The 15081-nt window shown below is 33.8% G+C and overlaps 1 protein-coding gene across 1 annotated transcript in view; it reads left to right on the top strand.

Moving 5' to 3' along the window:
* The window catches only part of LOC127852618 (receptor-type tyrosine-protein phosphatase beta-like), a 73346-nt gene extending 60232 nt beyond the window's left edge, over window positions 1-13114 (top strand). Inside the window, exons 21-25 of the mRNA XM_052386569.1 lie at window positions 3223-3354; window positions 4453-4604; window positions 5333-5483; window positions 6243-6351; window positions 12385-13114. Of these exons, the coding sequence (XP_052242529.1) occupies window positions 3223-3354; window positions 4453-4604; window positions 5333-5483; window positions 6243-6351; window positions 12385-12497 (657 nt within the window). The 3' untranslated portion in view covers window positions 12498-13114. The remainder of the gene's footprint in view (window positions 1-3222; window positions 3355-4452; window positions 4605-5332; window positions 5484-6242; window positions 6352-12384) is intronic.
* The last annotated feature ends 1967 nt before the right edge of the window (window positions 13115-15081 follow it).

The raw sequence follows: 15081 nt of genomic DNA, 5'->3' as shown, positions 1-15081 counted from the left end.
TAAATTCGCCAAATCCTGACTTTGAAAAAAAAAATGCTTCAGTCAATATCCGATTTGTTTGTCCGAAATATATCGCGGTTGGGAAAAATCGTAGTGGGGAAAGAGGGAGGACACTCGAGTCACTTGCATCAGGTTGGGCCTGTTTGTCACAATGTCATGTCATTATACTAGTCTTTTGTTGTCAGGTGATCAGTAATTTGCGCCCATTAGTGTATCATTATTATGATTAGCGAATAAGTGGGACCGAATAACCGTTAACGAGTGTTTCTAACCCGGGTTTGAAACAGTGAAGCCAGTTGCCAATTGGTCCTATTCATTTATTATGCCCCCTTCGAAGAAAAGGGGGTATATTGCTTTGCACATGTTGGTCGGTCTGTCGGTCGGTCGGTCTGTCCACCAGGTGGTTTCCGAATGATAACTTAAGAACGCTTGGGCCAAGGATCATGAAACTTCATAGGTAGATTGATCTTGACTCGCAGATGACCCCTATTGATTTTGAGGTCACTAGGTCAAAGGTCAAGGTTACGGTGACCCGAAATGGTAAAATGGTTTCCGGATGATAACTCAAGAACGCATACGCCTAGGATCATGAAACTTCATAGGTAGATTGATCATGACTCGCAGATGACCCCTATTGATTTTGAGGTCACTAGGTCAAAGGTCAAGGTCAGGGTGACCCTAAATAGTAAAATGATTTTCGGATGATAACTCAAGAACGCATATTCCAAGGATCATGAAACTTCATGGGTAGATTGATCATGACTCGCAGATGACCCCTATTGATTTTGAGGTCACTAGGTTAAAGGTAAAGGTCATGGTGACCCGAAATAGTTAAATGGTTTCCTGATGATAACTCAAAAACGCTTACGCCTAGGATCATGAAACTTCATAGGTACATTGATCATGACTCGCAGATGACCCATATTGATTTTTAGATCACTTGGTCAAAGGTCAAGGTCACGGTGACCCGAAACAGTAAGATTGTTTCCGGATGATAACTGAAGAACGCTTTTGCCTAGTTATCATGGCCAAACTAATAACAATCTTACCTTTATCGGCGCAAATTAGAAAAGGTGCGAAGATTATTGGTTAAAATTAGTGTTAGCAAATTGTTTGGTCAGTTTTCAATAAAGTTTCAAGAGTTTTGCATTGTAAATATTTTATCACTTTAAGTACAATATAGATTTTCGGAAGTGTAAAATTAACAGTGCATTATGGGACAGCGGTTTCATAGGGCAAAGTTCAGATTTAGTTGTAACAACTAATGGACAAGTGCGTTAATTAGATTGAATGCAACAGGATACAAAGCAATGTTTTATTGCGTCATACTCAGTCATTCGAAACACGTGCTTTCCGGGGATTTCCTGAAAATCTCGCAAAAATAAAAGTGAATTTTTGAAAACAATTTCCCTATGTTTGGATGGAACTAATCTTCATGATTGCTTATTTCTCTTTACCTGTTATGTTTTCAATTGCTACAAGTAACTATTATTTGAAACATGTGTCGTAAAACTTGTAAAAGATGTCAATGATTAAAAAGATTGATAGCCAATAAAACGAAGCACAAGCTATTTTTTACACCTGTATTGTAGTTAAACGCAAACAACCAAACACAAATCAAAATGTTCTGTACTTATTTGTAATCAATGCGGAGAATGTATACAGTAAGTATATACATAACCATCTTTTAATTGTGTTTATTGTCTTTAATCCGGATCTAATCCGGTGCGTGGAGGCTGTATAATCTTCTGCAACAACACTAAACGAGAGCGCCGATGGCGTTAAAAGCATAGGTGCAAGATACAGGGAAGAATGGCGTCACGTGGTATAATGTAGTTCGATATCGCTATCCGCGAATTTCTCAAATCAATAATTTCAAACAATTACCGACTATTTAAATAGATAATCTTTCCATTTACATCAGTGTTTGAAACGCTTATGAAAAATAATTACCCAAGCCTTTCAAAATTTAAGCACGGACAGATCTGTATCTTTTCACAAATGAAAATAGACGCTACCCTATTCGTCTGCGTCAAGAATTTGTCGTAAAACTTGTGGTAAGCGTTAGATGCAGACGTGCACAACAGATTGAGTTCTGAATACAGATTTCTGAATGCAGATTTTTATAGAAACTCCTCAAAGCAGTTACTTCCCTTGCTTCGCCCGGTCAGTAACTTCTAGTATAAGGGAGGCCACTGCGTAGGAGATTGAGATTTATAGTGCAGATAGAATTGTTTTACGAACGAAATTTGTTTTAGGTTATAAGAAGATTTTTTGACATAAAACGGTCTTAGAAAAATTCACTAAAAACGGTGTCAGTAATATTCTTGGAAGAAAACGTTAGAAAAACGTTTCCAAATTTTTTTTGTAAGAATGACCATATACTAAATTAAATAGATATTTTGTCTGATTTTTGATCAGGTAAGGCTTCATAATGGGTAACCGAACGATGTGGATTTTTGAAATGTGGTATATACCATAAGCATAGGTGCGTAAACGCACCTATGCTAAAAACACAATGCACACAATGGGGAATACAGTTGTTAACAATTAGCGCTTATCGTTACAATTCTACCTAAACGAAGTCAACGCAGTTGATACAGCTGTACTGCTTTCGCGTTTTAGAGCAATGTCACGTGTCAGTTAAGTACACTGTGTAATCTATACCCTTTTGTGTCAAAACCGGATTTATCTTGATTACGTAACAGACGAGGGGAATAGAGTATGCAAAGAGGGGAATGGGGTACGTTGAGAGGTGAACAGGTTATGTAGAGAGGTAATCAGGGTATGTAGAGAGGGGAATAGGGTATGTAGAGAGGGGAACGGGGTATGTAGAGAGAAGAATGGGGTATGTAGAGAGGGGAAGATTATATTAAGATGGGCAAATGTGTAGGAGGATTACATTATATAGGGATTGTAAAGAGGTATGTAGAGTGGCATGTGTTACATAGATATTGCAATGTGTATGTAGAGTGGGTAATGTACATCAATCAGAAAATGGGTATGTAGAAGGTAATAAGAAGGCTTATATATTATGTCAAAAGGAGTCAAAAGTATTTAAATTGTTGGGGTAATGTAGCTAGGGAAAAGTGTTTTTGGGGGGTGTACTGATTATTTAAGATATTGGTATTTCTTGCTGTCTGACACATTGGTTCTCGTAAATATTTTTGCTTTTGCAACAAAAACACAGAATTTCATCAAAAACTCTTTGTTGGTTTTCAGGTGAAATGTGAAAAGTATTGGCCAGATGAGGTTAATGAACCAAAGCAGTACGGAGAAGTCGTTGTCAATCCAACATCCATGTCAAATATGGACAAGTTTGATATCAACATCTTCACTTTGTCTCATGGAGAGGTTTGCAGAAAATTGTATTATCCCTTTACAGCTTAAATACACATTTTGACGTGTTTGTAGTCAATTTTAAAATGAAATTAAATTAAAGACCTATATATCTGCGTGCTAGTTTACAGGCTTCATTTCCAATCTTAGGATACTACAAACAGCATAAAATCTGAACAGACAGCGAGTTACAATTTTTCGGGGAGCATATAGTTGCCAGTTTGAAGTTCCTTACTTCCTTACTTCCTTCCTTTCTGCCGTCACACCTTTGTTACAGTTTCTCATAGCGCCTTCAGTATTTTACCGATCTTTACATATTTGGCATGTAGGTATCTTGCATGGACCTCTACCTTTTGATGAGGTTTGAGGTCACTAGGGTCAAGGTCACCGAGGCTAATAAAAGATTTTTTTCCGTCACACTTGTGTTACAGTTTCTCATAGCACCTTCAATATTTTACCGATCTCTTACATATTTGGCATGTAGGAACTTTGCAGTATCCTTCATGGTGGGCATACCTAAATATGTCATATTGTTCCACTCCAGTGAATTTTTAAGGAGTTATGGCCCCATGAATAATAATTAGCTTCCACACAATTAACACATAGATTGACAAAGCGCATCATCGGGGAGCATCCATCAGTCTCACTGATATTCTTGTTCACTATAGAGAGAAATATTTTACAACATAAGTTAGCACAATTTATTTCTGATAGGTAAAAACCATTGATTAAAGTCTGTTTTGTTTTTTAAAACATTAAAAAAATAACAGTGATAATATTGATTGTTCAGCCTGTTTCTCAGTTACTGCTTATTGGTATTTGATTATAACAGAAAGCAGCAATTGTTCATATTTTACATTTTATTAAATGATCCTCATTAAGGAAAAAATGGGCTTAATTCATGTGTGTGAAGTTTTGTCCCAGAATAGCCTGTGCAGTCTGCACAGGCCAATTAGTGATGACACTTTCTGCCTTACACTGGATAATCACTAAGTAGAGACTTTCTTTGAACGAAAAATATGCCATAAGAGCAGAAAGTGTCAGCCATGACTGCACAGGCTAACCTGGGAAAACACTTTACTCACATGCAAATTTTTATATAACTAACAACAGGAGTCGATGAAGCAGCGTGTGACCCAGTTCCACTACTTGACCTTCCCAGACTTCAGTGCAGATGTCGAGTTTGAACACTTCATAGAATTTGTGCGCACCGTACGAAGTCATGTCCCACACAATATGAAGGAACCGATGGTCATCCACTGCAGGTAGCCTAGAGACGTGTAGCTTAAGGATTTACAGAAAATCGTAAATCCGCAAATAAAATGCGCACTCGTGTATAATACGCACCCCCAAGTTTGGTCAAAATTTATAGGTAAAAATTGAAAATCCAAGTAAAATATGCACTACAAAAATCAGTGTCCGAAATCGGCCATTTCCGATAAAAATGTGTCAATTTATTTTTGGGTTTTGAAAATTGCAAATCACCTGAGCGCAACTTTTGATTGTGACTTATTTAGGTCAGTCTATGTCTGGCATTGACATCGTGTGTTGTCTGTAGTGAGACGACCATAATGTGTTGTGTATTGTCAACTTGTAGCTTGTTACCAATAATGATAATGACTGAGGAAAAAGTTTATATGTAATTGACCATTAAAATACAAAAGTTATAAAGCCTTTGTAGGGTGTGTAATCATTAATTTGGAAAATGCGTATATTAATCATAGAGCATTAAGTAAAAATATTTTCTAAAGCCTAAAAGGCTCAATAGCACCTTATTCGATTTTTTCTCCTAAAGGACTTGTGTTCATATTCTGGCAAGGACAATTTTTTATTCATTTTTTGTTTCTTGCTATTATTATTTTTTTATTTTTAGAATTTATTTCAAATATTATTTTATACATAAATACCGTACATTTAATGACATTTTAAAAGAAAATAAAGGAAACCTTTGAATGAGGCCCTTCAATAGTGAGTTCTCTGTTGTTTCCTCCAGTGCTGGTGTGGGACGGACTGGCACATACATCGCAGTGGACTATCTACAGGAGTACCTAAACAGTCCAAAGTTCAACCTCAACGACCGAGTAAATATCTTCGACTTCGTCATGAAGATGAGAGAAAACCGTGTCAACATGGTTCAGACTGAGGTTCGTGTGTTTGTGTGAATTGTGAATGACGGAGTTATTGTGTAACCCAAATGAATGTAACCCAGACCTTTCATCAGGCATATTTTGCACATATTTGCATTATTGTAAAACGTTTGATTGAATTGCCTCCCTATAACAAAGTTACAGCCCTTTGATTTTTGTAAAATTTTGATGGCATTGCTCTTTATCATTTTGCATTTTAATGGAGTTATTGGTTTTTTGATAATGGTTGCTTTTGATTGAGTTATAGCATTTTGGAATTTGAAAACATTGAAGGGAGTTAAAGGTAATGTTGAAGTTTTATAGAATTATAATCAATATGGTAACATTTAGAATTTCAAGTTATGGCAAGTTGTTTAATGAAACATTTTTTGGCAGTTATGACCTGTTGAAGCTTGAAGTTATGGCCTTTTTGATCTTGTTAAATGGAAAATGGATTATGATTTACGTCTATTCTTAGCCTTAGTACATCAAGATTCACATCTTTTTTTAGTCTCAGTACATCATGATCCATGTCTCTTTTTTAGTATCAGTACATCATGATCCATGTCTCTTTTTTAGTATTAGTACATCAAGATTCACATCTATTTTTAGTCCCAGTACATCATGATCCTAGGCTGTTTTTAATCACAGTACATCATGATCCATGTCTATTTTTAGTCCCAGTACATCATGATCTACATCTATTTTTAGTCCCAGTACATCATGATCCACATCTATTTTTAGTCTCTGTACATCATGATCCATGTCTATTTTTAGTCCCAGTACATCATGATCCATGACTGTTTTGAGTCAATGCTTGAGGACAAGAAGAAATCCCTAGAAGCCAGAGTTTCTGTCAATGATGTCTATGTCAACGAGGCATTTGGTAAGCATTTTAAATTCTCAAGAAGCAGGCAACTTCTAATTTAGGAAATCATTTTCAATGTATTGTCTAACTAGCCAATAAACATGTGAATTTGGAGCACTGATGAAAGGGAGTGTAAACTTATATAATGTTGTCTCTTCATTAGAAGAAAATAAGGCATCAGAACAACACATTTTTATGTCCCCCACTATAGCAGTGGGGGACATATTGTTTTTGCCCTGTCTGTTAGTCTGTTGGTCTGTCTGTTGGTCTGTCTGTTTGCGCCAACTTTAACATTTTGAAATAACTTTTGCTATATTGAAGATAGCAACTTCATATTTGGCATGCATGTGTATCTCATGAAGCTGCACATTTTGAGTGGTGAAAGGTCAAGGTCAAGGTCATCCTTCAAGGTCAGAGGTCAAATATATGTGGTCAAAATCGCTCATTTTATGAATACTTTTGCAATATTGAAGATAGCAACTTGATATTTGGCATGCATGTGTATCTCATGGAGCTGCACATTTTGAGTGGTGAAAGGTCAAGGTCATCCTTCAAGGTCAGAGGTCAAATATATGTGGCCCAAATCGCTTATTTTATAAATACTTTTGCAATATTGAAGATAGCATCTTGATATTTGGCATGCATGTGCATCTCATGGAGCTGCACATTTTGAGTGGTGAAAGGTCAAGGTCAAGGTCATCCTTCAAGGTCAGAGGTCAAATATATGTGGCCCAAATCGCTTATTTTATGAATACTTTTGCAATATTGAAGATAGCAACTTGATATTTGGCATGCATGTGTATCTCATGGAGCTGCACATTTTGAGTGGTGAAATGTCAAGGTCAAGGTCATCCTTCACAAGGTCAAGGTCATCCTACAAGGTCAAACATCATATAGGGGGACATTGTGTTTCACAAACACATCTTGTTTGTTTATTGGTCTATTATCAAAGATACAAGTAATGTGAAAAATAGTGCAATTCTAACATGACCTGACAAGTGCATTTTGTACGTCCCTTTTAACACTCTGGGCATATTATAGGAACAACCGTAGAAGGTTGCGTGTTAGGTGGCGTCCAAGTGAACGATATCTGCTCAATAACTCAAGCAGTTTAAATTGAATCATAATGAAGATTTGTGATAATGTTTGTTGGTATAATAGATTGACTAAGTTTTATAACCAGCCAGATAGTTCACTTCAGAAAAATGGCCTTTGAAATATTACAAAAAAAATCAAATGAATAAATCTGCCATCTTAATGCTCCCAAAAAGTTTTAATCTGGCCATCGTTAAACTTGGTTTGTTAGCCAGCTAGATCACTTGAAGAACTTCTGAATTTTTGCCCTTGAAATATAAAAAAATGGGAAAATTAATCTTGTCCACACTCTCACCGCAGTTTAAATGGGATCATCATGAAATTACGGGTAGTGAAAATGTTTGTGGGCATAAAATTGTGGCCAGGATTTATAATCAGACAGATGGCATGATAAACTTGAAATATAAATAATACAATTTAACTCAACTGGTTCAATCGTATCATCATCAAACTTTGTCACAATGTTTGTGGGCTTAAAGTATAATAACCAGCCATGTGGCCTGCCGCACTTCTAAATACTGTCCTTGAATTATCCCATAAATTTAGCAAGTTTAAGGTTACTATTTAAGATTACAAATAAAATGTGCTAAATTCAAGTTGACTGCTGTCTAACTCAAATGGTTTTAGTCTTAATATTGTATATCTGGATCAATTGAATCCAGACATTTAGTGGGCATTTTTTGTGACAAGTTGGCACTCTTGTTTTCTATTGTAGTTAGAACTTAATTTGTCTATGTTCAGCTTGTACTGAGAGTGATTTTCATTGTTTTGTAAGTAGTTTACCCTTTGCATGCTGGGAAATTTGCCGTCTGCTAAAATGTCGTCTGCTGAATTTTTAAAATTAGCATTTTCTTCGATTTTTTTTCAAAGAATACTATCAGAATAGCAAACAGTTTGGATCCTGATGAGATGCCACGTTCTGTGGCGTCTCATCTGGATCCAAATTGTTTGCAAAGGCCTTCAAAATTTGGTTCAAGCACTGAAAGAGTTAAACAGTTATAACAGCTTTGTCTAATGACAAACTTGCCATTGTCATGTTAGAATACTGTCTGAAACACAGAATACTTCTGTTGCCTATAAGTTTATTCATGATGCCTATATGTTTTCTCACAATGCATAGAATTTAAGTGAAAATGACTAGAATCTCACTGACAATGCCTAGAACGTAGCTAAAAATGACTAGCAATCAATTCAGAATTCCTAAAGTTAACTGACAATGACTAGAAATTAACTCACACTGACTGGAAGTTAACTCACAATTTCTACATATTGACTCATGATGTCTAGAAGTTTATTCCTATCGCTTAGAAATGTATTGTAAATGACTAGAAATTTACTCAAAATGCCTAGAAGTTTACTTAAATGCCAAGAAAACTTTCATATGATTTTTTGGCAAGTTAAATAATTATGAAAGAATTTTATTTATTTTATTGGTTAAAAACAAAGAGCAAGTATATGATAAAATGAAATAGTAATACATTCACAGGCGATGGTTTATCTATTGATTTGCACCTTTTTGGGTAATGATTACCCAATGTTTCCCTTAATCACTGCTTTTTCTGTGTTTTTATATTGTGTTATCAAATTCCCCATGTTTCATTACAGGCGAACAAGTCACAGGCACGTTGGCATCCAATTTTTGTTTATTATGAAAAAAACAACTTCATGTATTCTTTTTTTCATAAATGTTCTTTCTTCACTTGTTACTTTTTCTTGCTTGTTAAAGAAATCTGTTTCTTTTACCCCTTAAGGCATAAAATCAGAGATATTACTGAGTATGAGTCTTTTGCCACAACAACCTGGTGTAAGATAATTGTCCAAACCATATAATAAAATGCTTTAAAACATATTTTTTTGAAATATATTAGACAATAAGAATATTTTTATATGGTTTATAAAAGCAGACAATTCATTATCATTAAAACACTTAAAAATAACATAAAAACTGTTTCCTGACATAGTTTTTTCATGACTTACATCCATATGCATAAACATATTTTTATTGTCTTAATATAAATAAGCATGATGTTTTTTTAAATTACACAAATTATTCAGTCAAACTTTTTAAAATTAATAATGCAGTTTGAAATGCATAAATAATACCCCAAAAATATATTTCTTAATATCCAAACAAAGCATTTGAATGGTCTGTGACAGGTGAAAGAAATATGGTTTTATTTTATTTCAATTTGATCATAGGCCTCAGTCTGTACCTCCATACCATCTTATTTTAAGAGTTAAGCATATTGGCAATTATGATATGTATATTTTAACAAGATGAGCTTCATTTTGCTGTACTTTTGGGTCAATAACTTTACTTTTAGGTTGTGAAATGGTTTATCTTGGCAAAAGACATACAAATAATAATACAGACTCTTGCATTTATCCAAGTTATTTTATTTTTTGGCTTAATAAAGCTTTATAAATAATATAATCTTAACAAAAAGTTTATAGTATTCATACAGAAGCTCTTTCAAATATTGAATGTGCTCTTGCTGTTTATTCATTCTCATGTTTTCATCAACATTTCGTACTTTTATACTCAAATACAAATGCTGAATGTTTTTGGCATGCATAAGCTTGCTTGCCTGTTGTCCTTGATGGAAATGGTGTTCTCTTAAAAGTTTTGTGCCTCTTAAAACTTTATATAAAGGGTCTTGTTTTATGTTATATAATTTTTATGTATCACACATGCTTAAAGAAATTTGCCAGCTATTGCTCTTACTGACACATTTTGAGAAAAAACAATACATCATAGAATTCTAGCCGTGAATACTTAAATGAACCATCTTTTGGGAAAATGGGGCTTAATGCATGTGCATAAAGTGTCCACCAACATAAGCCTGTGCAGCCCATACAGGCTAATCAGGGACAACACTTTCTGCCTAAACTGGATTTTTGCTAAGAACAGGCTTCCTTTCTAAAGAAAAATAAAATTTAACGGGGAAAGTATCTTTCATAATTAGCCTGTGCTCGCTGCACAGGCTAATCAAGGACTTCAATTTGCACACATGCATTAACCCCTGTTTCACTAGAATTAGGCTCATATTTTTCTTATTTCAATTTCAGAATTGTTTATAATTTGTTCTGTGTTTCTTTTTATGCTCATCCAATCGATTGCTTGTAAATGTAAGGCGAAGTGGGTAGCTGGGAGATATATATGGGTTGTGCTCTGTGAAAAAGGGGTTTAATGTATGTGTGTAAAGTGTTGTCCAGATTAGCCTGTGCAGTCTGCACAGGCTAATCAGGGCAACACTTTCCGCTTTAATTATATTTTTTTGTTTAGAGAAAGTTTCTTCTTAGCAAAAATTAAGCTTAAGCGGAAAGTGACTTTAGACTGCACAGGCTAATATGGTACGACACATTATGCAAATGCATTAAAACCCCTTTTCACAAAGCGCGGCTCATATGTTATTTTCTGCTGAGTGTTTTGTTTCTTTTGCAGAGATTCATAGGAATGCACTCTTGTAGAATACACATGTATTTTACCAAATATTGCATGGCAGAGTTGCTATAAACATTTTAATATAACAATCAACATGCATATCAACCCATGCAACATTTTAAGCATACATATGTGATTACAATAGACACTCAATTTGTATAAGTTGTATCATTTAATTTGCCCAAATAACTTGATGGATCCAAAAATGAACTTAACTGGCTGTCAAAAGTTTAGAGCAACTCAACCAGTCACATACAAAAAGTCAGCATGTCTGATTTATTTAGTAATTTATGCCCCAGTCATAAATTGCTGACAATACTGGTTTATCTTTGTAAGTTATGTGGGTGTGTAGATCACTGTCTTTCCAACAATTTTCATTTGATCTTTATCAATTAACCTTCAATGCAATGTTTGTGGCCATAATATTTGTATTAAGTTTTGTCATCAGCCAGATTATCTGGTAGAATTATGGAGTTATGGCTCTTGGATTGCCTAAAATTGGCCTTGTCTGTTTCTGGTATTTAGAGTCACAATCTTCATCAAATGTTATGAGAACATTTGTAATTATATTTTCTTGTCCATGTTCCAGTAAATAAGTGATTTAATCCTTATTAAAACTATTCGTTATTATACTTTCTCATTAAGTTACCAGTAAATTACCATTTTCATCATGGTTTTAATGGATTTTAAAATATCTTGGCACAAATGTAAAACATCATAAGAAGCTGTGTCTTGTGTAACATCCATCTCACTACCTCAAAGTTCAATGGATATATTAAGAGGTTATAGTGTGCCTGAAAACAAACTGTTTGCAAAGGCCTTCAAAATTCGGTTCCAGCAATGAAAAGAGTTAAAGGTCAATGTCACACTCAAATGTCAAAGGTCAATTATGGCCATAAATCAGCTTGTCATGACTGTATTTTTGTCATTCATCCAGCAATTTCAAAATAACTTACCAAAAATAACCAAAGTCAGCAGACAGCATGTAGGGTGTATCACCTGTCTTCTTAACCCACAGGTCAAGGTCACACTTTGAGATCTGAAGTCAACTATGGCCATAAAACAGCATATTTTTTAAATAAGTGGAGTTTTGAGACTAAGTGGCGTGTAGGGGCATCTGTGCCATATGGACATATGTCTTGTTGACCAGAGTTAAAAATAAAATTACTTTCACTGTAATAAAGAAATGAACCTTTTTATATATCTGCATTTCTAAAAGACGATAACAAAGCATAAGCAAAAACACCAACAGAAACTCTAAGCAATGGCCGTTGCTGTTAGAAAATAGGGTTACATGCAATTGAGTAAAGTGTTGTCCCAGATTTGCCTGTGCATTCCACACAGGCAAACAAGGGACAACACTGTCCACCTAAACAGGATTTTTTTTAAACAAAAATCCAGTGTAGAAGGAAAGTGTTGTCTCTGATTAGCCAGTGAGGACTGCACAGGCTTATCTTTGACTACACTTTTTGCACATACATCAAACGCCATTTTTCTTTACCAAATTTTAGAGCCAGACGAGCATCAGTATGAAAACGTGAACATGGAGAAGAAAGAAGATGTCTATTCAAACGTTGCCGATAGCAACGGACAGACCAATAGTGAGGAAAACACTGAACTATGAAAACGTGAACATGGAGAAGAAAGAAGATGTCTATGCAAACGTTGCCGATAGCAACGGACAGACCAATGGTGAGGAAAACACTGAACTCTGAAAATGGGCAAGCACATATCCAGCTGTTGATTGATGTCTTTGAAATCTGAGGAGTTGCATATTAGCCTCGTTCTGAAAAAACTGGTCTTCAAGCATGTGTGTAAAATATCCCAGATTAGCCTGTGCAGTCTGCAATCAGGAAGACCACTTTCAGCTTTAATGGAATTTTTCGTTTAAAAGAAATATCTTCTAAATGAATATCCAGTTTAGGTGGATATTGTCGTCCCTGATAATTAAAACTACACAGGCTTATTTTGGACGACACTTTATGCTCATGCATTAAGTCCCAGTTTTCCCAGAAAGAGGCTAATATTATGTCTAATATGTAGTAATTTATGTAGTATGTAGTAAGTCATTGATGCGAAGTCATGTTAGAGTTTTGCATTTTGCCTGTGTCATATCCGTTAAAGGTATATATGACTTATGATTGCGCATTACTTTGATGAAACACATTTGACCTTGGACATTTTAGTTATGACATTTTGATAAAGTATTCTATGACTTACATTATACTTATGTCATTTAGATCAAGCATTATATATCTTATATTATACTTATGTCATTTGGATTAAACATTCTTTAACTAACTTATGTCATTTTGATTTATAATGAATCAATTTGCTATTTCAGCATGTTTTGTCATTTTGTATTGTATGTGTTTTTGCATTCCACCAGCATGTTGACATTTTACTTATCCAGTTTTGATCACCCAACTTGAACTGTTTACTTAGCAGCAATTAATTTGTATTTGTTCTCAAATTGAATTGTTGTGTGTACTTGGGGAAGCTATTTAATACCAAAATGATAATGTTGTTTCGTACCAAAATGATAATGTTGTTTAATACCAAAATGATTATGTTGTTTAATACCAAAATTATAATGTTGTTTAATACCAAAATGATAATGTTGTTTAGTACCAAAATGATAATATTGTTTAATACCAAAATGATAATGTTGTTTAATACCAAATGGTAATGTTGTTTAATACCAAAATGGTAATGTTGTTTAATACCAAAATGATAATGTTGTTTAATACCAAAATGATAATGTTGTTTAGTACCAAAATGATAATATTGTTTAATACCAAAATTATAATGTTGTTTAATACCAAAATGATAATGTTGTTTAATACCAAAATGATAATGTTGTTTAATACCAAAATGATAATGTTGTTTAGTACCAAAATGATAATGTTGTTTAATACCAGAATTGTAATGTTGGTTAATACCAAAATGACAATGTTGTTTAATACCAAAATGGTAATGTTGTTTAATACCAAAGTGATAATGTTGTTTAATACCAAAATGAAAACATTGACTGTTGTTTCTCAGTCAGTAAACAACAGTTTTGAATTTGGAAGCCAAGGAATTAAGCAATGGAGGCATTAGCCCAATTTATTAATAGCGGCACATAAGAAACACAAGAAATAGCTATTGAATGATATATAAGATTATCATGTGAAAAGTATTTTGATTCTTACATAATTTTTCACATGTTGCAAATTAAATAATAAATACATTTTTCTATGCTGTTTTCAGGTTTTTGGAATTCTTTTGATATTGTTATGATTTTACTATAGCAACTTTGTCGTTTTTAAATGATTTTATAGCGGTAACTTCATGTGTTGTAAATGATTTATTATGATAACTTTGCGTAGTGTAAATAAATTGTACAACAGTAATTGTATATAATTTAAATGAGTTTACAATGGCAACTTTATTTGTCTAATGTAAGATTGGTGATAACCATGTGAAAACAATGATCTATTTTTATATATGTATCGCATATTGGACAGCATTTTAAGTTACGGTACCTTAGTTATCATCTTAGATTGAATATTGACATATTTTTTTCAGTGATACTTGTGTAGTATTCCTGTATTACTGTTAGGCTGTAAGACACAATATTTTTTCATGAATTATGTTGATTGTTAGAGCATGTTTTTGTAGTTAATTTGTTGATAGTATTTTGTTGAATATTTATAAGTACTCATACTTAAGCGAATATCATACATTAACATTTGTTATTAAAAAAGTTTGCTGTTTTCAGAAGTGGAATGATCTATTTAAGACCAGTCGTGCTTTATACATGCACAATGACTTGAAATAAATGTGGAGCCATCAAACTTTAGGATAATTAAAATATAATTACAAATATAATGATTTTTGTTTCACCATTACATATGGATGGTTTTCAACACTGATCACTCTAAGACATTGTGTTATGCAATTTCGTCAGTATTAATATCAAATATTGATCAGAATAATAAAGACCAGTAAGTACTTGTATGTAAACTTTAATAATATTCCTGTTTATTTTGCAAAAATGTTTAATAAACAGTTTTTCATGAATATTTTGTTAAGTTTTTGATGTTTTGAAATGGCCTTATTGTATATATCAACTTATGTAAAATATAGTTTGTATATATAAATTGTCCCCTTTGCAACATAATGTCAAACTTTGTACCTAGGTACTTGTGCATGTTAATATATAT

This window comes from Dreissena polymorpha, chromosome 12, assembly GCF_020536995.1.
Source record: "Dreissena polymorpha isolate Duluth1 chromosome 12, UMN_Dpol_1.0, whole genome shotgun sequence".
Lineage (NCBI taxonomy): Eukaryota > Metazoa > Mollusca > Bivalvia > Myida > Dreissenidae > Dreissena > Dreissena polymorpha.
This window is presented reverse-complemented; position numbering and strand designations above follow the sequence as displayed.